The sequence below is a fragment of the Pongo pygmaeus genome, chromosome 10 (assembly GCF_028885625.2).
Source record: "Pongo pygmaeus isolate AG05252 chromosome 10, NHGRI_mPonPyg2-v2.0_pri, whole genome shotgun sequence".
Classification (NCBI taxonomy): domain Eukaryota; kingdom Metazoa; phylum Chordata; class Mammalia; order Primates; family Hominidae; genus Pongo; species Pongo pygmaeus.
Genome location: NC_072383.2, coordinates 123,745,713 through 123,771,639, shown reverse-complemented (window position 1 = coordinate 123,771,639; position 25,927 = coordinate 123,745,713). Strand labels below are relative to the sequence as shown.

The 25,927-nt window shown below is 49.2% G+C and overlaps 2 protein-coding genes across 4 annotated transcripts in view; one reads left to right on the top strand and one right to left on the bottom strand.

Annotated features, from left to right (window-relative positions):
• Positions 1–18,297, bottom strand: part of BRI3BP (BRI3 binding protein) — a 33,900-nt gene extending 15,603 nt beyond the window's left edge. The window contains exon 1 of the mRNA XM_054444074.2: positions 17,927–18,297. Within this exon, the coding sequence (XP_054300049.1) occupies positions 17,927–18,142 (216 nt within the window). The 5' untranslated portion in view covers positions 18,143–18,297. The remainder of the gene's footprint in view (positions 1–17,926) is intronic.
• Positions 18,298–22,778: 4,481 nt separating this feature from the next.
• The window catches only part of DHX37 (DEAH-box helicase 37), a 42,864-nt gene continuing 39,715 nt past the window's right edge, over positions 22,779–25,927 (top strand). For 2 of the 3 annotated variants that reach the window (XM_054443828.2, XM_054443827.2), the window contains exon 1: positions 22,779–23,011. In XM_054443828.2, coding sequence (XP_054299803.1) covers positions 22,906–23,011 — 106 coding nt within the window. In that variant the 5' untranslated portion in view covers positions 22,779–22,905. The remainder of the gene's footprint in view (positions 23,012–25,927) is intronic. The other variant, XM_054443825.2, reaches the window with a different exon arrangement.

Genomic DNA, 25,927 nt, shown 5'->3' with positions numbered 1-25,927 from the left:
ACTGCCTGGGTTCAAATCCCAGCTCTGCCTCTTACTAGCTGGGTGTCCATGAGCATATTATATATATTCATAAGCTCTCTGGGGCTGCAGAGTTTCCACTAACAATGGAGATAACAGTACCTACTTCGTCTGGTTATCGTGAGCTTTACACGGGATATTCACGTGAAATGCTTTGAGCACATGGTAAGTGTTCAAGACTCCTGTTGACATTCACATCCAATCTTCTTTTTTTTTTTTTTTTTGAGACAGGGTCTCACTCTGTCACCCAGGCTGGAGTGCACTGGTGCAATCTCGACTCAAGGCAACCTCTGCCTCCTGGGTTCAAGAGATTCTCCTGCTTTAGCCTCCTGAGTAGCTGGAATTACAGGCGCCTGCTACCACACCCGGCTAATTTTTGTATTTTTAGTAGAGATGGTTTCACCATGTTGGCCAGGCTGGTCTCGAACTCCTGACCTCAAGTGATCCGCCTGCCTAGGCCTCCCAAAGTGCTGGGACTACAAGCATGAGCCACCACGCCCAGCCGATGTCCAATATTCCAACAGAAGCATTGACTCTACGATGTCCTGCGAGGACACCAACATTTTAGCCCTAAAAAACAGTATAGAGGCTGGGCATGGTGGCTCACACCTATAATCCCAGCACTTTGGGAGGCTGAGGTGAGAGGATTGCTTTAGCCCAGGAGTTCGAGACCAGCCTGGGCAACAAAATGAGACCCCATCTCTAATTTACCTTAAGAAAAAATTTTAGGCTGTGCGTGGTGGCTCACGCCTGTAATCTCAGCACTTTGGGAAGCTGAGGCGAGTAGATCACCTGAGGCCAGGAGTTCAAGACCAGCCTGGCCAACATGGCGAAACCTCGTCTCTACTAAAAACACAAAAATTAGCTGGGCGTGGTGGTGTACGCCTGTAATCCCAGCTATTTGGGAGGCTGAGGCAGAAGAATTGCTTGAACCTGGGAGGCAGAGGTTGCAATGAGCCGAGATCATGCCACTGCACTCCAGCCTGGGTGATAGAGGGAGACAGCATCTCAAAAAAAAAAAAAAAAAAGATGGCTGGGCGCGGTGGCCCACACCTGTAATCCCAGCACTTGGGGAGGCCGAGGCAGGCAGATCACCTGAGGTCAGGAGTTTGAGACCAGCCTGACTAACATGGTGAAACCCCATCTCTACTAAAAATACAAAAAAAATTAGCCGAGTGTAGTGGTGTGCGCCTGTAATTCCAGCTACTTGGGAGACTGAGGCAGGAGAATCACTTGAACCTGGGAGGTGGAGGTTACAGTGAGTCGAGATTACGCCATTGCACTCCAACCTGGACAACAGAGCGAGACTCTGTCTCAAAAAAAAAAAATAAATAAATTTCATAGGAATGTGAACCCTATTGGGAACTGCATGCGAGGGATCTAGGTTACATGTTCCTTGTGAGATCTTAATGCCTGATGATCTGTCACTGTCCGCGTCACCCCCAGATGGAACAGATGGAGCTGTCTAGTTGCAGGAAAACAAGCTCAGTGCTCCCACTGATTCTACATTATGGTGAGTTGTATAATTATTTCATTCTATATTACAATGTAATGATAATAGAAATAAAGTGCACAATAAACGTAATGCGCCTGAATCATCCCGAAACCATCCCCCGACCCAGTCCATGGAAAAACTGTCTTCCACAAAAACGGTCCCTGCTGCCAAAAAGGTTGAGGACCGCTGCATTAGAAAGAAGAGGAGGGTGGCCAGGCGCGGTGGCTCACGCCTGTAATCCCAGCACTTTGGGAGGCCGGTGGATCACAAGGTCAGGAGATTGAGACCATCCTGGCTAACACGGTGAAACCCCGTCTCTACTAAAAATATAAAAAATTAGCTGGGCGTGGTGGTGGGCGCCTGTAGTCCCAGCTACTTGGGAGGCTGAGGTAGGAGAATGGTGTGAACCCAGGAGGCGGAGCTTGCAGTGAGCCGAGATCCCGCCACTGCACTCCAGCCTGGGCGACAGAGTGAGACTCTGTCTCAAAAAAATTAAAAAAAAAAAGAAAGAAAGAAAGAAGAGGAGGGTGACTGCCCCTCCCTTGGGTGGGGGTAGGCGGCGGGATCTGGGAGGAGGGCCTGCAGAAGACCAGCATGAATCAGAACCACAACCATGAAGAGGTCTTCCAGAGATTCCACGTCACGGTACACATCCCAGCTCAGTGGTTCTCAGAGTGTGGTGGTGCCCAGACTAGCAGCAACAGCATCACCCAGGAGCTTGCCAGAAATGCAGACTCTCGGGGCCCCACCCAGATCCACTGCCTCAGACTCTCCAGGGATGGAGCCCAGCAATCTGTTTTCACAGCCCTCCTGGTGATGCTGAGGCACACTCCAGGTTGAAGACCTTGATTGAGGGAGGCAGTTGCACACGTTCCTTCAGAGTGCCACTGCACTAAAAAGCTGCAGGCAGGCCAGACATACGTGGACAATGGAAGAGATGCGTAAGACAGTGATCTGCTCATAGAATGGAGTCCAATTCCACAGCAACAAAAACAAACGATGGACATATCCAGCAACACTGAGAAATAGCAGAAAATAATAATAATGAGTAAATAAATAGATTACAGAATGTACGCTCTTTTTTTTTTTTTTTTTTTGGAGACAGGGTCTTGCTCTGTTGCCCAGCCTGGAGTACAGTGGGGGTAATTACGGCTCACTCCAGTCTCAAACTCCTGGGTTCAAGCAATCCTCCCGCTTCAGCCTCCCATGTAGCTAGGACCACAAGCAGCTGCCACATGCCCAGCTTTTCCTGTCACATTTTTTTTTTCCTGAGACAGAGTCTTGCTTTGTCACCTGGGCTACAGTGCATTAGCGCCATCTTGGCTCACTGCAACCTCCCCCTCCCAGGTTCAAGCAATTCTCCTGCCCCAGCCTCCTGAGTAACTGGAATTACAGACACGTGCCACCAAGCCTGGCTAGTTTTTGTAAAATAGTAGAGACAGGGTTTTCCCATGTTGGCCAGGCTGGTTTCGAACTCCTAACCTCAGGTGATCTGCCTGCCTTAGCCTCCCAAAGTGCTGGGATTACAGGTGTGATCCACCACGCTCGACCTACAATTCTTTAAAGTATGTGTGACTTGTACATGTTTGTCAATATATGGCAATTTTTTGGGGGGAGGCGGGGGGAGACAGAGTCTCACTCTGTCCCCCAGGCTAGAGTAAAGTGGTGCGACCTCGGCTCACTGCAACCTCTGCCTTGTGGATTCAAGCAATTCTCCTGCCTCAGCCTCCCAAGTAGCTGGGATTACAGGTGTGTGCCACCACACCTGGCTAATTTTTATATTTTTAGTAGAGACAGGGTTTTGTCATGTTGGCCAAGCTGATCTCAAACTCCTGAGCTCAGATGATCCACCCACCTTGACCTCCTGAAGTGCTGGGATTACAGGCGTGACCCACCACACCCAGACAATATACAGCAATTTCTATAATTTGTTCAAATGGAGGGAAAAAGAAAGCTTTTTGTGAGAAAAGAGTAGCAGGCCTTTAAAATGCCACCAAGTGCCCAGGAAAGGGTGCGTGGAAGCAATTATTCTGGGAGGAAGAGACTTTCCTGCTCATACTGTTGAACCTCTCTGTGCCTCAGTTTTCTCTGCTGTGGGAGAAATGGGACTAAGAGAGGATTCAAGAGCAGAACCTGTAAAGACCCCAGCGCGGCGCCCAGCACACGGCAGGTGCCCAGCGCGTCGGAGCGGCTGAGGTGGTTCTTGTTGGATTCATGGGTTGCAGGGTGGCAACCTGGAACTCCCTGCAAGCCGAGCGGTCACCTCCCACGTAATACAAGCTGACAGGCAGGTGCTCTGAAAACTGCCATGCCTGAGAAGCTGGCGTGCCTGAATAGCTCCTAGCAGTGCTAAGAAAGGTGCAGGTCAGAGGTTCTTTCTCATGGTGGAAAGAACGACACCTGTCCCCTCCTGAAAACTGGCCCCAGGCAGGAGAGGGTGAATTCAGGGAGGATCCCATCTCTTGCTGTTGAACCAGCTGGCTGGAGAATTTGCTGTTCCCTGTGGGGCTGGCTCTGCCTGCTCTGGTGTGTGACACCCTGACCCACTTTGTGTGGATGGAGACACAGGAGCCCTAAGGGGAATAATAGGGGCTGAACTGTGTCCTCCAAAAGGCTTATGTGGAAGCCCTAAACCCCAGGACCTCAGAATGGGACTGTATTTGGAGACAGGGTCTTTACAGAGGTGATTAAGCTGAAATGAGATATTTAGGGTGGGCCCTAATCCGATGTGACTGGTGTCCTTATGCAAGTAGGAGAGTAGGACCCAGATGACCAGAGGAAAGACCACTCGAAGACACAGGGAAAGGGCGGCCATCTGCAAGCCAAGATGAGGGGCCTCAGGAGAAAGCAACCCTGGCACCTCGTGCTCAGATTTCCAGCCTCCAGAATGGGAGAAAATATACGTCTGCTGTTTAGACGACTGGGCTGCAGTGCACACAAACACAGGAGCTTACAGTGAAGCCCAAAGCCTGCAGGCAGTTCCAGCAGAAATCTGGTGAAAATGCAAGCCTGAATCGTATCGGGCCTCTAGATCTTTTTTTTTCTTCTTTTTTTTTTTTTCAAACAGTCTTGCTCTGTCACCCAGGCTGAAGTGCAGTGGCGCGATCTCGGCTCACTGCAACCTCCGCTCCCCACCCCACAGGTTCAAGCAATTCTCATGCCTCAGCCTCCCGAGTAGCTGGGATTACAGGCGTAAGCCACCACGTCTGGCTAATTTTTTGTATTTTTAGTAGAGATGGGGTTTCAACCATGTTGGCCAAACTGGTCTTGAATTCCTGACCTCAAGTGATCTGCCCACCTCAAGTGATATGCCCGCCTCGGCCTCCCAAAGTGCTGGGATTTACAGGCATGAGCCACCGTCCCTGGCCAGGCCTCTAGATCTAACCACTGGTTCTCAGGGATTTGGGAAATGGGGCACAGGGAAACACCACCATGAGGATGCACCCGGCCAGATGTAGATGGTGGAGATGCTATGGGGTGAGACCCAGTTTCTCCACAGAATAAGATGGCATCCAAGAAAAAGCATGAGGTGGGGGCATTAAAATTAAAAGTGACTTAAATCATGATGATTTGCTGTACCCTGGATGTGATGGGATGAAAATGGTCCTTAACTCTGTGTCTTCCTCCCCAAAACTCATCACCCAGTCTCATTATGAGAAAAACATCAGACAAATTCCAATAGGGAGCATCCTACAAAATCCCTGACCGGCTGGGTGTGGTGGCTCACACCTGTAATCCCAGCACTTTGGGAGGCCATGGCAGGCAGATCACTTGAGTTCAGGAGTTCAAGACCAGTCTGGCCAACATGGTGAAACCTCTTGACTCTACTAAAAACACAAAACTTAGCCGGGCATGATGGCATGCAACTGTGGTCCCAGTTACTCAGGAGGCTGAGGCAGGAGAATTGCTTGAATCTGGGAGGCAGAGGTTGCAGTGAGCAGAGATCACACCACTTCACTCCAGCCTGGGTGACAGAGGGAGATTCCGTATGAAAAAGAAAAGAAAAGAAAAAGCTCTGATCAATGCTCCTGAAAACTGTCAAGGTCATCAAAAACAAGTAGAGCCTGAGAAACTCCCAGCTGAGAGGACCTCGGGAGACCTGAGGACCAAATATCGGGTGGGATCCCAGATGGGATCCTGGGACAGAAAAGGGTGGCAGGCAAAACTACGGAAGTGTGAATAAAGTACAGACTTCACCGAATAATTGATGTACCAATATTGGTTCATTAATAGAACATGAATATACAACGTTAATAATGGAGGAAACGGGGTGAGGGGTATATGGCGACTCCCTGTATTATCTTCACAATTTTACTATAACTCTAAAAGAACAGACTATTTTTTAAACTCTACTTATAAAAACAATAAAGTTATTTTTTTTTTTTTAAAAAAAAAGGCTTGGGGCTGGGCATGGTGGCTAACGTCTGTAATCTCAACAGTTTGGGAGGCCAAGGCCAGAGGATCGTTTGAGTCTGGGAGTTAGAGACCGGCCTAGGCAACATGGCGAGACACTGTCTCTACAAAAAATTAAAAAATTAGCTGGGCATGGTGGCATGTACCTGTGGTTCCAGCTACTCGGGAGAAGGCTGGGGGATCATCGAACCTAGGAGGTTGAGGCTGCAAGTGAGCTGTGTTCATGCCACTGCACTCCAGTCTGGGTGACAAAGCAAGACCTTGTCTCAAAAAAATTTTTAAAAAATTAAAAATTTAAAAAAGAGACTTAAAAGACACTTCATGTGTAGACTTCGTTTAGATCCAAATTCAAACAAAAAGTTTTGTGAAGACTTTTTGGGCCAGGGAAATGAGAAAATGGACCTGCATTAGATGTTAAGGAATCATTATAAGCTGTGATGATGGTATTGCCTGTTTTTTTGTATGTGTGTGTGTGTATTTTTTTTTTTTTTGAGATGGAGTCTCACTCTGTTGCCCAAGCTGGAGTGCAGTGGTGCGATCTTGGCTCACTGCAACCTCTGCCTCCTGGGCTCAAGCAATTCTCCTGCCTCAGCCTCCTGAGTAGCTGTGACTATAGGTGAGCGCCACCACGCCCAGCTAATTTTTATATTTTTAGTAGAGACGGAGTTTCACCATGTTGGCTAGGCTAGTCTCAAACTCCTGACCTCTAGTGACCCACCCACCTCGGCCTCCCAAAGTGCTGGGATTACAGGCATGAGCCACCATGCCCGGCCGGTATTGTGGTTTTGATTTTCACAAAATTGTTATTGTTAAAGATACTAACTGAAATATGCAAAGGTGAACTAATGTCCTGGATTAGCTTTAAAATATTATTCCAGGCACCCCCAAAAAAATTTAGGAAGGAAAGAAGTAACCAGAATGGCAGAAAGTTGCTACATGGGAAGACCTGGGTGAATGAGGGTTCACTCTACTCTCCCTACCTTTGGCTATGTTGGACAATTTTCAGAATGTAAAGTTGAAATAAGGGGACCAGGTGAGCAAACTGTGGATGCCTGAGGCCTCAGACAAACAAGGCCCAGCCATTGCCTCGTGGGAGGCAACAAGATTGCTTCAAGCCTGGGATTTCATCAGCCCTCTTCTTGCAGCAGTCAGGCAGGGACATCCAACACCCGGGGACATCCAACACCGGGGTTGGGTGACAATGGCCTTCCTGCATCCTAATCTCGCTTTACCTCCATCACCCTCAGGCACATGCAAACAGGTCCTGTGGAAAATCAGGCCACGAGGGCAAAGGCATCTTGATAAGCAAGCCAGGGAGAGGGGATGGGAGATTCTGCCATTCAGAGGTTTCCCAAGCATCTGAAGAACACACAGAAACGCAAAGGCCAGATGAACGGAAAATGCTGGAACATAACATACAGACCACATATGAACCACAGAGGCACCCCCAGCGCAGTGGGCCTGCCCAGCCTCAACCCAGAGATCAAACTCAGCGTCAACCAACGAGAACACGATGGCACAAACAGACACCACGAGCCCCGATATGGTGCTGCCTCAGCAAGGACACATGACGCCTTCTGCAGAATTCTTGCCATGAAAGCTAAGTCTGAGCCTAACACGGAGGAAATAATCAGATAATACACACTGTGGGACATTTCAAAAGACAGTTCTGGGCCAGGCGTGGTGGCTCACGCCTGTAATCTCAGCACTTTGGGAGGCCAAGGTGAGCAGATCACGAGGTCAGGAGATTGAGACCATCCTGGCTAACACAGTGAAACCCCGTCTCTACTAAAAATACAAAAAATTAGCTGGGCGTGGTGGCGGGCGCCTGTAATCCCAGCTACTTGGGAGGCTGAGGCAGGAGAATGGCGTGAACCCGGGAGGCGGAGATTGCAGTGAGCAGAGATTGCACCACTACACTCCAGCCTGGCAACACAGCGAGACTCTGTCTCGAAAAAAAAAAAAAGTTCTGGACTGTCAAAACCACAGCAATACTACTTCACCTCCGCCAAGATGGCTAGAATCAAAAAGGCAGACCATAGCAAGTGCTGACAAGGATGTGGGAAACCAGGCCCCTCCTACATTGCTGGTAGGCAGGTGAAACGGTACATCTGCCTTGGAAAAGGGTGACGGTTCCCCAAAGTGTTCAACAAAAAGTTCCTGTATGACCCAGCAACTGCACTTCTAGGTATGCACCGCAAAATACTGGAAACAATGTCCACACAAATATTTGCACATGGATGTTCACGGCAGCATCATTCACAATAGACAAAAAGTGACACAAACCGAAATGTGCATCAGTTGATGATCGGGTAAATAAAAAGCCATAAAGAGGAATAAAGTACTGATCCTGCAATATGGATGAACCTTGAAAACATGAGGCTAAGTGAAAGAAGCCAGACACAAAAGGCCAGACTGTACAGGACTCCGTTCCTATGAAAAGCCCACAGTAAGCTCAGAAATAGAGACAGAAAGCAGACTGGCAGTTGCTTAAGGCTGGGAGTTGGGGCAAAGGAAAAAAGTAGTGACTGCTAATGGGTACAGAGTTTCTTTTTGGGGTAATGCAAATGTTCTAAAATTGACTGTAGTGACAGCTGTACAGTGCTGTGAATATACTAAAAACTGCTGAGCTTTCAGTGAATAAATTGTATGGTATATGAATTATAGCTCAAAAAAAAAAAAAGACATTTAGTCTGTACTCTTCAAAAACGTCAATGCCGTAAAAGTCCCTTACTAGGCCAGGTGCAGTGGCTCACGCCTATAATCCCAGCACTTTGGGAGGCCAAGGCGGGAGGATCGCATGAGCCCAAGAGTCAAGAGACCAGCCTGGAAAACACAGGGATTTCGAGGATAAATCCTGTCTCTACGAAAAATACAATAAATAAATAAATAAATAAATAAATAAATAAATAAATGGGCATGGTGGCACACACTTGTAATCCCAGCTACTCAGGAGGTTAAGGTGGGAGGATTGCTTGAACCCAGGAGGCAGACGTTGCACTGAGCCAAGACTGCGCCACTGCACTCCATTCTGGGCTACAGAGTGACAGCCTGTCTAAAAAAAATTCATAATTGGGGCCGGGTGCGGTGGCTCACGCCTGTAATCCCAGCACTTTGGGAGGCCAAGCCGGGTGGATCACGAGGTCAGGAGATCGAGACCATCCTGGCTAACACGGTGAAACCCCGTTTCTACTAAAAATACAAAAAATTAGCCGGGCGTGGTGGCGGGCGCCCGTGGTCCCAGCTATTTGGGAGGCTGAGGCAGGAGAATGGTGTGAACACGGGAAGTGGAGCTTGCAGTGAGCCGAGATCACGCCACTGCACTCCAGCCTGGGTGACAGAGTGAGACTCTGTCTCAAAAAAACAAAAAACAAACAAAAAAATTCATAATTAAGTCCCTTCCTCCACCAAAAGTGAGGATACTCTGACAGACTAGAGACATGAACACCAAATGCATGAGCAGTCCTTGACTGGGTGTTGGATTTTTTATGAGCTATAAAGACAATTTGAATATGCACTGTCTATTACAAAATACTGTACTATATTTAAGTTTCTTGGCTGAGACAATGGTATTGTGGTTCTGTAGGAAAAAGTATTAAGATGTCTGCAACTAACTTTCAAATGATCTTGCCAAAAAATAAAAATAAATGTGTGTGCGTGTGTGTATTTGTCTATGGGATGTGTTTGTAGAGAAAAAAGTTTGAGGGGAAATGTAAGAACTGGTGACTTTAGGGGAGACGTTTGCAGCTATTCCTTGTTCTGTTCTTTCAGCATTTTGGTACTTCAAAAAATTCTCAACATAAAAAATTATAGGAAACAGGCTGGGCGCGGTGGCTCACACCTGTAATCCCAGCACTTTGGGAGGCCGAGGCGGGCGGATCATGAGGTCAGGAGATCGAGACTATCCTGGCTAACACGGTGAAATCCCGTCTCTACTAAAAATACAAAAAATTAGCCAGGTGTGGTGGCGGGCGCCTGTAGTCCCAGCTACTCGGGAGGCTGAGGCAGGGGAAAGGCGAAAGGCGTGAACCTGGGAGGCGGAGCTTGCAGTGAGCCGAGATCGCGCCACTGCACTCCAGCCTGGGCGACAGAGCAAGACTCCGTCTCAAAAAAAAAAAAAAAATTTAATGAGCCACTTCGTTGGAAAGGGCTTGGGAACTAGCCTTCACATGTGTCTGGTGAGAGTGGAAACTGCTATCACCCTTTGAAGGACCATTTAGTAGTATCTTTGCAATATGAACAATGCATATAGAGCCCTTACTATGCAAGTGCTCAAGCAAACAGTTAATTTACATGGGTAGACATCAACACAGTAGCGACCTTAGGAGGTTAGTAACCACGCGGGAGCAGAAACGGACTTCTGGAGGCTGGAACAATCCATTTTTAGATCTGCTGGTCAAGAAGTGTGTTCTGTATGTGACAATTCATGATGCTATAGATTGATGTTAAGCAAAAAATGTACACCAATTACATTTCAGTGAAAAATGTAAAAGAGGCCAGGCGTGGTGTCTCACGCCTGTAATCCCGGCACTCTGGGAGGCCAAGGCAGGTGGATCACCTGAGGTCAGGAGTTCGACACCAGCCTGACCAACATGGAGAAACCCTGTCTCTACTAAAAATACAAAAGTAGCTGGGTGTGGAGGCATGCGCCTGTAATCCCAGCTACTCAGGAGGCTGAGGAAGGAGAATCACTTGAACCCAGGAGTCAGAGGTTGCAGTGAGCCAAGATCATGCCATTGCACTCCAGCCTGGGCAAGAAGAATGAAACTCCGTCTCATAAAAAAAAAAAAAAAAAGTAAAAGAGCAGGGAGTGCTGGCTCACCCCTGTAATTCCAGCACTTTGGGAGGCCGAGGCGGGCGGATCACGAGGTCAGGAGATTGAGACCATCCTGGCTAACACGGTGAAACCCTGTCTCTACTAAAAATACAAAAAATTAGCCGGGCGTGGTGGCAGGCACCTGTAGTCCCAGCTACTTGGGAGGCTGAGGCAGGAGAATGGCGTGAACCCAGGAGGCGGAGCTTGCAGTGAGCCGAGATCGCGCCACTGCACTCCAGCCTTGGTGACACAGCGAGACTCCGTCTCAAAAAAAAAAAAACAAAAAACTTCTTTTTAAATGCATAGACCTTCTGACTCAGCAATTCAATTTCTAACAATTTACAGATGAACTTGTCTAGGTGCACACAAAACAATACATATAGAAAGACCTACACTGCAGCTGTGTTTAGAGTGGCCCGAGACAGGATCAAATGTTAGCCACCAGGGGCAGGTTCAACAATGGCACATCCTTACAGCAATGTGCTCTTTGCAGCCCTTCACAAGGAGGAAGCAAAGTCTATGTACTGATAAGTTCTGATCTTCCTTTTTTTTTTTTTTTTGAGACAGATTCTCACTCTGTTGCCCAGGCTGGAGTGCAGTGGCATGAACTCCACTCACTATAATCTCCACCTCCGGGGTTCAAGCGATTCTCCTGTCTCAGCCTTCCGAGTAGGTGGGACTACAGGCACATGCCACCAGGCCTGGTTAATGTTTGTATTTTTAGTAGAGACAGGGTTTCACCATGTTGGCCAGGCTGGTTTCGAACTCTTGACCTCAGGTGATCTACCCACCTCAGCCTCCCAAAGTGCTGGGATTATAGGCGTGAGCCACTGTACCCGGCCCTCTAAAATTTATTTATTTATTTATTTTTTTGAGACAGAGTCTTGCTTTGTTGCCCAGGCTGGAGTGCAGTAGCGCGATCTTGGCTCATTACAAGCTCCGCCTCCCGGGTTCACGCCATCCTCCTGCCTCAGCCTCCTTAGTAGCTGGGACTACAGGCGCATACCGCCACGCCCAGATAATTTTTTGTATTTTTAGTAGAGATGGGGTTTCACAATGTTCACCAGGATGGTCTCGATCTCCTGACCTTGTGATCTGCCCGCCTCAGCCTCCCAAAGTGCTGGGATTACAGGCGTGAGGCACCGCGCCCAGCCCAAAATTTATTCATTTTTAAAAACAGGGGCTGGTGCAGTGGCTCACGCCTGTAATGCCAGCACTCTGGGAGGCCGAGGCAGGTAGATCACTGGAGGCCAGGAGTTAGAGACCAGCCTGGGCAATATAGCGAAACCACACCTCTACAAAAAATAAAAAACTTAGCAGGGCATGGTGGTGCAGACCTGTAATCCCAGCTACTCGGGAGGCTGACGCAGGAGGATCACTTGAGCCCGGGAGGTAGAGACTGCAGTGAGCCAAGATCGAGCTACTGCACTCCAGCCTGGGTGACAGAGTGAGACTCTGTCTCAGGGAAAAATAAAATAAAAATACAAAACAGTGTGCATAGCGCAAAATAAACAAAAACCAACAACAGGGAGTAGATCTATAGATCCATATATTTATACATGTTCAGAATATCTGGCTGCTTCGGGGAAAGGGGTGGGAGACGAGTCAGGAGTGGGAAGTGGAGTTAGTTTCTTAACCTTCAGAACTACATGAAATTGTATTCCATGCAACTACGACCAAGGAGCAAGGGAAAAAAGTACTAGTTTCTCAACCTGTTCTTCAGGATGAGCATGTGCATTCAGGATGTTCCCACCACATCAGTCCAGCTATATTTTGCCTGAGAGGAATCATTTTCTCCACATACAGTAGGTGCTTGAAATTTTTCATTTGTTTTTTTTGGAGACAGAGTCTTGTGCTGTCCCTGAGGCTGGAGTACAGTGGTGTGATCACAGCTCACTGCAGTCTCAACCTCCCAGAGGATCAAGTGATCCTCCCAATGCAACTTCCCAAGTAGCTGGGACCACAGGTGTGCACCACCATGCCTAGCTAATGTTTTTGGTTTTTCGTAGAGATGGGGTCTCACTATGTTGCCCAGGCTGGTCTCAAACTCCTGGGCTCAAGCGATCCTCCCACCTAGGCCTCCCAAAGTGGTGGGATTACAGATGTGAGCCACTGCACCAGGCCAATTTTTTTAAAAAATTGCAGTCATATACACATGAAGTTGGCCATTTTAACCATTTTAAAGTGTACAATTCAGTGGCAGTGAGTACATTCACAATGTCATGCAACCATCATTATCTAGTTCCACAATCTGTCATCACCCCAAAAGGAAACCCTAGATCAATTAAGCAGTAATTCCCCCATTGCTCCCTCCCCCAGCTCCTGGCAACCACCCATCTGCTTTCTGTCTCCATGGATCTTCCTATTCCAGATATTTCATGTGCTGTAAATGGAATCATATATAACGTGTGCCCTTTCGTGTCTGGCTTCTCTCATTTTTTTATTCAAGGTTCGTCCAAGTTGTAGCATACAGCAATACTTCATTCCTTTTTATGGCTGAATCATATTTCATTATACAGACACATCACATTTTATCCCTTCATCAGCTGTTAAGACATTTGGGATATTTCCACCTTTTTTTTTTTTTTTTTTGAGACGGAGTCTCGCTCTGTCGCCCAGGCTGGAGTGCAGTGGGGTAGTCTCGGATCACTGCAAGCTCCGCCTCCCGGGTTCACGCCATTCTCCTGCCTCTCAGCCCACAGGCGCCCACCACCACACCCGGCTAATTTTTTGTATTTTTAGTAGAGACGGGGTTTCACCATGTTAGCCAGGATGGTCTCCATCTCCTGACCTCGTGATCCGCCCGCCTCGGCCTCCCAAAGTGCTGGGATTACAGGCTTGAGCCACCGCGCCCGGCCGGGATATTTCCACTTTTTAGCTATTGTAAAAAGTGTTGCTGTGAACACATGTGTATAAGTTGCTTAATAATTTTTTTTGAGACGGAGTCTCTGTCGCCCAGGCTTGAGTGCAGTGGGGCAACTCAACCTCACCGCAACCTCAGCCTCCTGGGCTCAATCTATTCTCCTGCCTCAGCCTCCCAAGTAGCTGGGATTACAGTAGTGCACCACCACACCCAGCTAATTTTTTTTTTTTTTTTTTGAGACGGAGTTTCATTCTTGTTGCCCAGGCTGGCGCGCAATGGTGCAATCTCGGGTCACTGCAACGGCAGCCTCCTGGGTTCAAGCGATTCTCCTGCCTCAGGCTCCCAAGTAGCTGGGATTACAGGCATGCACCACCACGCCCGGCTAATTTTTTGTATTTGGTAGAGACAGGATTTCACCATGTTGGTCAGGCTGGTCTTGAACTCCTGACCTCAGGTGATCCATCCGCCTTGGCCTACCAAAGTGCTAGGATTACAGGCGTGAGCCACCACACCTGGCCTAATTTTTGTATTTTTAGTAGAGACGGGGTTTCACCATGTTGACCAGGCTGGTCTTGAGCTCCTGACTTCAGATGAGCTGCCCGCCTTGGCCTCCCAAAGTGCTGGGATTACAGGTGTGAGCCACCGTGCCAGGGCATCACTTAAAGGAATTAACAGGTCTATCACTCTTCTACCAGACAAATTCCCTTCACATAGAAATATTCTAGCATTTACTAAACGCTTATTGAGTGCCTGGCATTGTGCAGCCCAACCAATCTCCTTTAATTCCCCAATTTATCTCCTCTGCACAAATGGGACACAGATAAGTAAAGCAACTGGGCGGTGCATGGTGGTTCATGCCTGTAAATCCAGCACTTTGGGAGGCCGAGGCAGGCAGATCACCTGAGGTCATGAGTTCAAGATCAGCCTGGCCAACACAGTGAAACCCTGTTTCTACTAAAAATACAAAAATTAGCTGGTCGTGGTGGCATCTGCCTGTAATCCCAGCTACTAGGGAGGCTGAAGCAGGAGAATTGCTTGAATTCAAGAGGCAGAGGTTGCAGTGAGCCGAGATCTCGCCACTGCACTCCAGCCTGGGAGAAGCCAGACTGCATCTCAAAAAAAAAAAAAAAAAAAAAAAAAAAAAAAGAGAAGTAAAGCAACTGGCCCAGGGTCACAGAGCGAGTGAGAAACAGCCAGGATTCAAACTCATGTCTGTTCCCATGCTCCAAACAGGATGGTCATAGGTTTATTTCAGACAAGTCCTAGATTAGAATATGGGGGGCCGGGCACGGTGGCTCACGCCTCTAATCACAGCACTTTGGGAGGCTGAGGAGGGCAGATTACGAGGTCAGGAGTTCGAAACCAGCCTGGCCAACATGGTGAAACCCCATCTCTACTAAAAATACAAAAATTAGCCGTGCATGGTGGCGCACACGCCTATAATCTCAGCTACTCAGAGGGCTGAGGCAGGAGAATTGTTTGAACCTGGGAGGCAGAGGTTGCCACGAGCCAAGACTGCACCACTGCATTCCAGCCTGGGCGACAAAGCAAGATTCCATCTCAAAAAAAAAAAAAAAAAAAAAAAAGACTATGGGGTGATTTTTTAAATACCATTAAACTTCACAAAGCAGGTTTGGCTCTAATTAGTAAACCCAGGCATGCTGAAAACTACAGCTGCTAGCAGACCCAGTTTTCCTTTATTTAAAATTCACAAAACAGGCTGGGCATGGTGGCTTACGCCTGTAATCCCAGCACTTTTGGGAGGCTGAGGCGGGCAGATCACTTGAGGTCAGGAGTTTGAGACCAGCCTGGCCAACATGGTGAAACCTCATCTCTACCAAACATAAAAAATTAGCCGGATGTGGTGGGGCTCACTTGGAATTCCGGCTACTCAGGAGGGTGAGACAGGAGAATCGCTTGAGCCCAGGAGGCAGAGGTTGCAGTGAGCCAAGATCGTGCCAACGCACTCCAGCTTGGGTGACAGAGTAACAGTCCATCTCAAAAAATAAATTAATTAATTAAATTTTTTAAAAACCCCATAAAATTAAGAAAACAATATCCCCAAGCCTGGCCAGTGTGGGCTACACGCAGCAGGAAATAAAATAAGTCAGGCCAGGTGCAATGGCTCACACCTGTAATCCCAGCACTTTGGAAGGCCGAGGCGGGAGGATCACTTGAGGTCAGGAGTTCGAGACCAGCCTGGTCAACATGTTGAAACCTCTTCTCTACTAAAAATACAAAACTTAAGCCAGGCATGGTGGTGGACACCTGTAATCCCAACTACTTGGGAGGGTGAGAGGGGAAGATCGCTTGAACCTGGGAGGTGGAGGTTGTAATGAGACGAGATCACGCCACTGCACTCCAGCCTGAGCAACAGAGCCAGACCCCCGTCTCAAAAAAACAAAAAGGAAAGAAACAAGTCAGGTCAGCCTCTGGATGCTGTACTGACTCGGGGAATAGGGAAGGGGTCATGAGGCAGGAAAACAGGCGAGAGATACCAATGTGGGCTCCATGTCCACTGTGCCGAGGTTCACATCCTGGCTCTGCCACTCATCTGACCTGAAACCAGCCACTTCACTGCTCTGTGTCTCAGTTTCCTCATTTGTCAAATGGGAACAATAACAGTACCTACCGCACAGGGTCATTCTAAGGATTACATAAGGTTATTCTATCTACAAAAGCACTTAGTAATCATTAGCATCTCTATTAAAGGCACAAACCCCGGTCTAGCCCAGGAAGAGCTCTGACCCCCAGATTCGGAGATGCTCTGCCAGAATACAGATTGTCTTATTTAAGTAAAAGTCTTAAATATCCACTCATATTTCATGTTTGTTGGCCTTAGATTGTCACATGGAACCACCGTCAGTTGAGACATGGGGATCCTGTGGTCACCCTGAGTGAAAAAGACAGGCTTATTTTTGCTCTAAAACAAATGATTTCTGCCTTCAAATGGCTCCGGAACAGCATCAAGAGGAAGTAAGTGAGACTCCCTACACTCACACCCCTGATCCTTTCCACCGCCACACTCCAGGGCAACCTTTTCACATTCAGGCGTTCAGCCCTGCTTCCTTGCCCCTCTTTGGCCACCTACAAAGCGTTCTCTCCCCCACATGTATGAAGACACGGACCCACCTGTGCAAGAGGTGCCCCTGCCCATAGGAGAGGGAGGTCAAAAGTAACCGTTTTCCTAACAAATTAACCTTTCATGTTATCCAGTAAGAACATGCAGTCAATTTGATTTGGGCCTTCATGTTCCCTTCTATTCCCCACTCCCTCTCAATGAGCAGAAAACTTTAACTTTTTAGCCATGATTCCGGGCCAGGAAGGTACCAACTAGTCGTAATTACAACCTCGCAATGAAGGGGTATGATTACTATCCCCATTTAACAAATAAAGAAACAAGCTCAAAGAAGTGAAGTCACTTCCCCAAAGCCATCCAACTGGTAGAGCTCCAACTTGAACCCAAACTTCCCTGACTCCAAAACCCCAGGAAGGCTGGCAGCAAGCAAGATCCCCCTCCTCCCCAGGGAACAGCAAAGGAACCGCAATACCACACACAACTGTCCCCAGTAACTTCCTCCTTCTCAGAAGCTGGTCGGCGGACTTCGGCCCGGAATGGCACCCCTATCGCACCCAGCTCCAGAGAGCAGGAATTGGGGAAAACCCCCTGCGCTCCTCCTGGGACTCAACACCCTTCCCAGGAGGCTGCAGGATCCGGGACCTCCCCAAACTAAACAAAAGGCTCCACGCGAAAAGCCCCGCACACAGTAGGTGCTCGGTTTCCCAAAGCCACCGAGCAAATCGCATTGCTCCCTTTCTTGTAAAGTAAAAACAACTCCAAGTATCTTCAAAGCAGGAGGAGGAGTGGGGCAGAAGGTCCCAGGGGAAGTGGGTCGGGATGCGAGGCTAGGACAAACCCGGGGTAGCTGGGGAGGGCGCAGCCGCGTGGGGACCGAGGGCGCCAGCGCGCTGCCTGGCTCACAGTAGGAGCCATTCAAACGCGGTGAATGAATGAATGAGACGCGCGGCGGGCGTCAGCGCAGCCGGGAGAGACTCTGGCTGCGCCGACCGCGGGGGCAAGGTCCAAGGAGAAGTGCGGCGCAGAGGAGAGGGCGCCCCGAGGCCCGGCCGCCCAGACCCACACTGGTCAGGCCCGGCGAGGGCCGCAGGCGGCAGGCCCTGAGGCGCAGGCCGGACCCCCTCTTCCCGCGCGCCGGCCGGGCGGGCAGCCCCGGAGGCCGCGCTCCTCCCAGGTCGGCCCCGGTAGCCAGGTGCGCGGCGGCCGGGGCAAGGTGACCGCGGGCGCGGGCGCGGCGCCCACCTTCTGAGCGGCGCGCACGTTGTCCTCGCCGAAGAGGCTGCTGACGCTCTGGGAGAAGGTGTTGACCGTGCGGCGGTAGCTGTTCTTCTCCACGCCGCCGCGGCCCCGCGCCCCCTGCGCGCCCGGGGCCAGCAGCCCGAGCAGCAGCAGCAGCAGCAGCAGCAGCAGCAGGAGCCCGGCCCGGGCCAGGGGCCCGCCTGAGGCGCGTGCGCCCATGCTCGGCCGGCAGGGTGCGGGGTCGCGGTGCGGGGTGAGGGCCGTGCGCTGGGCCGCCGCGGGCTCCGGCGAGGGCAGGGTTGGCGCGCACGGGGGCCGCACACCGCGCCTTTACCCACAGCCGCCGCTGCCGCCGCCGCCGCTGCTGCGCCACCCGCCCCGCCCCGCGCGCAAAGGCGCACGGCCCAGCCCACGCCGCGCCCCGCCCCCGGCGCGGGACCAACGCGACCCGGCCCCGGGGCCCCGCGCCCGCCTCCCGGAAGCCTGCCCCGACCTGGTGCGGCTTCTCATCATTTAAAAAAAATTCTCTTTTTTAACTTATCCGTGGAAAAGCAACCTGTGCCTGTAAAACTTGCAACAGCTTCAACCAGGAAAGTGACTGCAACAGATTGGAAAACATGAAATAGACATATATGTAATCTCCCTGAATGTATTATAATGGTACCCCAAAATTGGCCCTCGTGGGCATCAGCTCATTCATTCTGAAAATTTTAAATAACAAGAAAGCATCAGGCATCCTCCTGCCCTTCCTGAATGAACTGTATTTCAGAGCCCCAAAATAGTTGGGGAGGAACTTTCTTTTAGCAAAGTCCAGCTAATACATGAGGATGAATGAGGGAATCCGAAAATTATTTGGCACCCCTCAATGGAATGATGGATTCACGCGATGGTCATCAGAAATGGGTAAAACCAAGAGGCGAGGGTTTGGCGGGAAACTTAAAAATGGAGGGGCCAAGCCGCGAAGTCCCGGTCCCCGCCAATCGATCTTAGTGCCAGGAAGTACCAGCGCCACCTGCGATGGATTCTTGCCAAGACAAGTTGAGCATTAACCTGATGGGGCCTCTAGATCAAACCTACAGTTTACAGGAAATATGGCAGATAAGGAAAACTTAGAAGCAGCAGAAGCAACCAACCAACTCCAGCATGTGGGGCATTCTACGAAACAAACGACCCAGTTTGTTCAATAAATAAGCGGTATAAAAGGTGAGCGGAGAGGAGGATAATTGGTTTTAAAGACTTAAGAACCATAATAACCCATGCAATGCAAGGACCCTGTTTGCATCCTAAATCAAACAAGTCTAACCAACATTTTTTTTAGACAACCAAGAAAATAAAACTCAATTTTTGCCAGTCCAAAGAATAAAAAATGCTCTTATTTTTGAATTTACATTTTCTGGATTCCTAGTAAGATTTTCATAGATTTATTGGCCATTTGAATTACTTCTCTGTGAATTACCTATTCATATCCTTTGCACATTTTTTCCTGTATTGTTTATCTTTTTAAAAACTTTTTTGTAGGCCGGGTGCGGTGGTTAACGCCTGTGATTCCAGCACTTTGGGAGGCTGAGGCGGGCGACCTGAGGTCGGGAGTTTGAGATCAGTTTGACCAACATGGAGAAACCCCCCCCCCCCCACCGTCTCTACTAAATATACAAAATGAGGCCTGGCGCCATGGCTCACGCCTGTAATCCCAGCACTTTGGGAGGCCGAGGCGGGCGGATCATGAGGTCAGCAATTTGGGAGGCCGAGGCGGGCGGATCACGAGGTCAGGAGATTGAGACCATCCTGGCTAACACGGTGAAACCGCGTCTCTACTAAAAATACAAAAAATTAGCCGGGCGTGGAGGCGGGCGCCTGTAGTCCCAGCTACTCAGAGGCTGAGGCAGGAGAATGGCGTGAACCCGGGAGGCGGAAGTTGCAGTGAGCCGAGATCGTGCCACTGCACTCCAGCCTGGGCAACAGAGCGAGACTCCGTTTAAAAAAAAAAAAATCCAAAATGAGCCAGTTATGGTGGTGCCTGCTTGTAATCCCAGCTACTCGGGAGGCTGAGGCAGGAGAATCGCCTAAACCTGGGAGGCGGAGGTTGCAGTGAGCCGAGACTGAGCCACTGCACTCCAGCCTGGGCAACAAGAGTGAAACTCCGTCCCAAAAACAAAACAAAACAAAAACCTTTTTTTACGCCGGGTGTAGTGGCACATGCTTGTTTTGGGAGGCCAAGGCAGGAGGATTGCTTGAACACAGGAGTTCGAGGCCAGCCTGGCCAACATAGTGAGACCTATGTCTACAAAAAATGATAATAATAATAATAAACTTTTTAATTAAGGTATAACATACAGAAAAATACACAATCATATAAATTTTTATGAATTTTCACAAACTGAATACACAAGGTAACCAGCACCCAAATCAAGAAACGAAACATTACCAGTTCCCCCCAAAGCCTCCCTTTGTCCCCTCCCATTCACTATGTTCCTCTTAAAATTTAGGGGATTCATTTGCCTGTGTTTGAAGTTTACGTAAATGGAACCACACAGTACTCTGGGGGTTGGCTTCTTTTGTTCAACTTTATTTTTTATTTATTTTTTGTTTTTTGAGACGGAGTCTTGCTCTGTTGCCCAGGCTGGAGTGCAGTGGCATGATCTCGGCTCACTGCAACCTCCGCCTCTCGGGTTCAAGCGATTCTCCTGCCTCAGCCTTCCATGTAGCTGGGACTATACGCACGCGCCACCACACCCGGCTAATGTTTGTATTTTTAGTGGAGACGAGTTTCGCCATGTTGGCCAGGCTGGTCTCAAACTCCTGACCTCAGGGGATCCGCCTGCCTCGGCCTCCCAAAGTGCTGGAATTACAGGCATGAGCCACCACGCCTGGCTTTTGTTCAACTTTATATTTGTGAGATCCATCCATGCTGTTATGTATCTGCCTTCTTCTTGCTGTCTAGGATGGTCTATACCTTCTGGAAGGTAATTCATTGATATATTACATTTTAGAAGGAAATATAGGCAAGTATACTACGACCTACTTAACATTTTTTAAACGTTTCTTAAACTTTTATTTAAATAAACATATTTAAAGAAGACACTTTAGATCACTATCATCCTAAGCAACAAAATCCATAAAAACACAGATGTGAGCCTGAGTGCGGTGGCTCAGGCCTGTAATCTCATCATTTTGAGAGGCCAAGGTGGGTGGATCACTTGATGTCAGGAGTTTGAGACCATCCTGGCCAACATGGTGAAACCCCATCTCTACTAAAAATACAAAAATTAGATGGGCATCTTGGTGGGTGCCTGTAATCCCAGCTACTTGGAAGGTTGAGACAGGAGAATAGCTTGAACCCTAGAGGTGGAGGTTGCAGTGAGCCGAGATTGCTCCACTACATTCCAGCCTGGGCATCAGAGGGAGATTTCTGTTTCAAAAAAACAAAAACAAGCAAACAAACAAAAAAACCCCACAGATTTGATACGCTAATTATGATTTTTTTAAATGCCATTAAGGCCTTCACGGTAGCTTATGCCTGTAATTCCAGCACTTTGGGAGGCCGAGACAAGCGGATCCCTTGAGCCCAGAATTTTGAGACCAGTCTAAGCAACATAGGGAGACACCATCTCTATAAAAAAATAGAAAAATTAGCCGGTCGTGGTGGTGTGTGCCTGTAGTCCTAACTACTCAGGAGGCTGAGGTGGAAGGAGAGGTCAAGGCTGCAGCAAGTGGTGATTGCACCACTGCACTCTGGCCTGGCCCACAGGGCGAGATCTTGTCTCTTAAAAAAAAAAAAAAAAAAAAAAAAGTTGGGTGTGGTGGCTCACGCCTGTAATCCCAGCACTTTGGGAGGCCAAGGCAGGCAGATCACCTGAGGTCAGGAGTTCGAGACCAGCCTGGCCAACATGGTGAAACTCTATTTCTACTAAAATACAAAAACTAGCCGGGGGTGGTGGTGGGCACCTGTAGTCCCAGCTACTCAGAAGGCTGAGTCAGGAGAATCGTTTGAACCCGGGAGGCAGAGGTTGCAGTTAGCCGAGATTGCTCCACTACACTCCAGCCTGGGCAACAAAGCCAGACCTTGTCTCAATAATAATAATAATGCATTGTTTCCCAGTGTGTTACAATGTGATGCGGTAACGGGAATTTAAAGTTATCTAATAGATAACTTTAATTTTTTTTTTTTTTGAGACAGTCTAGCTCTGTTGCCCAGGCTGAAGTGCAGTGGTGCAATCTCGGCTCACTGCAACCTCCACCTCCCGGGTTCAATCAATTCTCTGCCTCAGCCTCCCGAGTAGCTGGGATTACAGACGCCTGCCACCAGGCCTAGCTAATTTTTTTTTGTATTTTTAGTAGAGACGGGGGTTTCACCATCTTGGCCAGCCTGGTCTTGAACTCCTGACCTCGTGATCCACCCGCCTCGGCCTCCAAAAGTGCTGGGATTACAGGCGTGAGCCACCGCGCCTGTAGAGGCCTCCTTTTAGATCTTCCATCTATCCCTGTGATGGAAATATTTGGTGCCTTTTTAAAACTACACGACTAATACGTTTCTTGTAGGAATATCAGAAAATGCAGATGCGCAAACCAGGGTTGGGGGGAAGAAGTTTGGAGTACTGGGGGCGGGGTATATTTTAAAAGGTGGCAAAACACTTCCTCTCCCAAGCAGCCAAATTAGTATCAGTAGATATAATTCATATTTAAACCCAGACTACCCCAAGCGAGAACAGCCCCGGACTTAAACTCGGGCCTGAGCTGCGACCTCAGGCCCCGCCTACTTCTCTAAATAGCCCCGCCCCCTACCCGGCCCGGCTCCGCCTCTTCTCTTCGCTGGGTTTCTCTTCCAACCCCGCCCCTCAGCGGCAAAGTCAGTTACAGCTCTCGCGATATCGCAACCCGGAAGTCTCACGGCCGGAGTTGGTGGTCTGGGAACCCACGTGGGCTGGGTTTCAGATTGCTCTGCTGGTTCGGCCCGCTGGAGTGCCCACCCGGGCCTAGTCGCCATGGGGAAGCTGCGCCGGCGGTACAACATCAAGGGGCGCCAGCAGGCGGGCCCCGGCCCCTCGAAGGGCCCCCCCGAGTCGCCCCCCGTGCAGCTGGAACTGGAGGGTAAGACATCCCCGGACGGGGGCTGGATTTCGGGGATTTCCCAGGGCGGCCTGTGCCCTGCCTTCAGGATTCTCGGGTGGGGATCCCAGAGGGGTGGGATGGATCATCTGGAATGGGGGAATGGGTCCCCCCATTCCAGATGATCCAAAGGAGAGGGGCTTAGTGACAGCCTAGTTTTAACAGTGTATATGGAATACCCGGGATTTCTCTCGCCCTCAAATAGTAACATGGAGACTTTGGCAAAAAAAAAATAGGAGTAGTTCCATCCGTTCCCATGACTTCGATTATAATCTCTTTATAATCTCCAGCGACCCCCAAATGTGTATTTTCAGCCCAGTCTTGTCTGCTCAGCTCCAGGCTGGCTGACATTTCTCTTAGACCCCTTTTTAGGAGTAGCCCTTATTACATGCCAGGCACTATTCTAGGCACTGGAGACATAGCAGAAAGGGAGATTTTTAGAAAATCCCTGAGTTTACCTGCTGTATAGGAGGAGACAGGCAAAGAATAAACCTAGAAAGTTCTGTGGATACAGTGAGCAGATAAAACAGAAGAGGTTATTGGGTGGGTTGCAGCATCCCATAGAGTTGCTGGAGAAGACATCACTCTGTTACAGTCAAGATCTGAAGGAGACCTGAGTGGCTGCCTGGAGATGAGAGAAAAAACAGGGGGCCAGGGCAGGTCGGGCCTGGACTGCAGTCTTGGCGAGGACTGGGGCTTTTTCTCCACGGGAGAGGGCAGCCATGGGAGCGTTTAGAGCAGAGGAGGCGTGGTGGTGGGCACCTGTAGTCCCAGCTACTCGGGAGGCTGAGGCAGGAGAATGGCTTGAACCCAGGAGACGGAGGTTGCAGTGAGCCAAGATCGCACCACTGTACTCTAGCCTGGGTGAGAGAGTGAGACTCCATCTCAAAAAAAAAAAAAAAAAGGTTCCACAGACAGGCTGGGAGTTGAGGCAGATCCCCTAACATCTCTGTGCCTTCCTTTTCACGTCTGCAGAATGGGACCAGTAGCACACGTTGAGCAGCCTTAATCCAAAATACTCCAAAATTCAAAAGTTTTAGAGTGTCAACATGACACTTAAGGAAATGCTCATTGGAGCATTCCAGATGTCAAATTTTTATATTAGGGATTCTCAACCAGTGAATAGAATACAGATGTTCCTAAATCTAAAACACGTCTGGTCCCTAGCATTTCTGGAAAGGGATATTTAACCTGTAGCAGCCGTCTTACCTCCTATCAGAGTTTTGGAGATGGTAATCTGGGAAAATATGTTGCTTTGAAAAGTAAAGAAAGGTTACAGAGGTGGGGTGTGTCCCGGGACAGGTGACAACCGTTATGATGGCAGTGACAATTCAGGATGGCACCTCAAAGACAGCCGTAGACACCGGGCTGACACTTGGAACTGCACCACCTGAGCAGAGGGGCTGAGGTCTCTCAGACCCAGAGATTTGGGGAAAGTTGTTTCTCACATCAGAACAGGACATTTCCATGTATCCCTGCCTTTCTCAGGGGCCAGAGGAATCTCATAAGAACATGACTCAGATTACCTTCTTTTATTTATTTATTTATTTGAGATGGAGCCTTGCTCTGTTGCCAGGCTGGAGTGCAGTGGCACAATCTCTTGACTTCAGGTGATCTGCCTGCCTCGGCCTCCCAAAGTGCTGGGATTACAGGCGTGAGCCACCACACCCAGCCCATTGTACTTAATTAATTAGGGTCACAAAACCTGTCCTCTTTGTAACATAAAGACATAGAAACCAAACGGTTAATCAAAGAATCAGATCCTCCCCACACAGGAACACCGGAGAGCAAACCCCAGCATCAGACATCAGGCAGACACAGATACTTGCTAAGGTCTGTCTTACCTAAGATTCTGCAGTTGGTGGAGTTGAAGAGTGATATGATAACTGAATTTTTCTAAAATTGTCTGGATTGTATACTTTCAAACTATTATGTTTAGAAATAGATATGACAGAAACTTAGCCCAGTCCACTATATACTTTCTTTCTTTTTTTTTTTTTGGAAATAGAGCCTTGTTCTGTCGCCTAGGCTGGAGTGCAGTGGCATGATCTCTGCCCACTGCAACCTCCACCTCCCGGGTTCAAGCAGTTCTCATGCCTCAGCCTCCCGTGTAGCTGGGATTATAGGGGCATGCCATCACACCTGGCTAGTTTTTGTATTTTTTGTAGAGATGGGGTTTTGCCATGTTGGCCAGGCTGGTCCCCAACTCCTGGCCTCAGGTGATTTTCCCAAAGTGCTGGGATTGCAGGTGTGCGCCACCGTGCCCGGCCCCACCGTACACTCTTAACAGAACATCAGGCTGGGCGCGGTGGCTCACGCCTGTAATCCCAGCACTTTGGGAGGCTGAGGCGGGTGGCTCACTTGAGGTCAGGAGTTCGAGACCACCTGGCTAACATGGTAAAACCCCGTCTCTACTAAAAATACAAAAATTAGCTGGGGCGTGGTGGTACATGCCTGTAATCCCAGCTACTCGGGAGGCTGAGGCAGGAGGATTGCTGGAACCTGGGAGGCGGAGGTTGCAGTGAGCCGAGATCGCACCACTGCACTCTAGTCTGGGGGACAAAGTGAGACACCATCTCAAAAAAACAAAAAGAGAAAAGTATTGTTTTTTTGGTTTTTTTTTTTTTGAGACGGGAGTCTCACTCTGTCGCCCAGGCTGGAGTGCAGTGACACGGTCTCGGCTCACTGCAACCTCCACCTCCCAGTTTCAAGAGATTCTCCTGTCTCAGCCTCCCAAATAGCTGGGATTACAGGCACCCACCACCACACCTGGCTAATTTTTGTATTTTTAGTAGAGACAGGGTTTCGCCATGTAGGCCAGGCTGGTCTCGAACTCCTGACCTCAAGTGAGCCACCTGCCTCAGCCTCCCGAAGTGCTGGGATTACAGGCATGAGCCC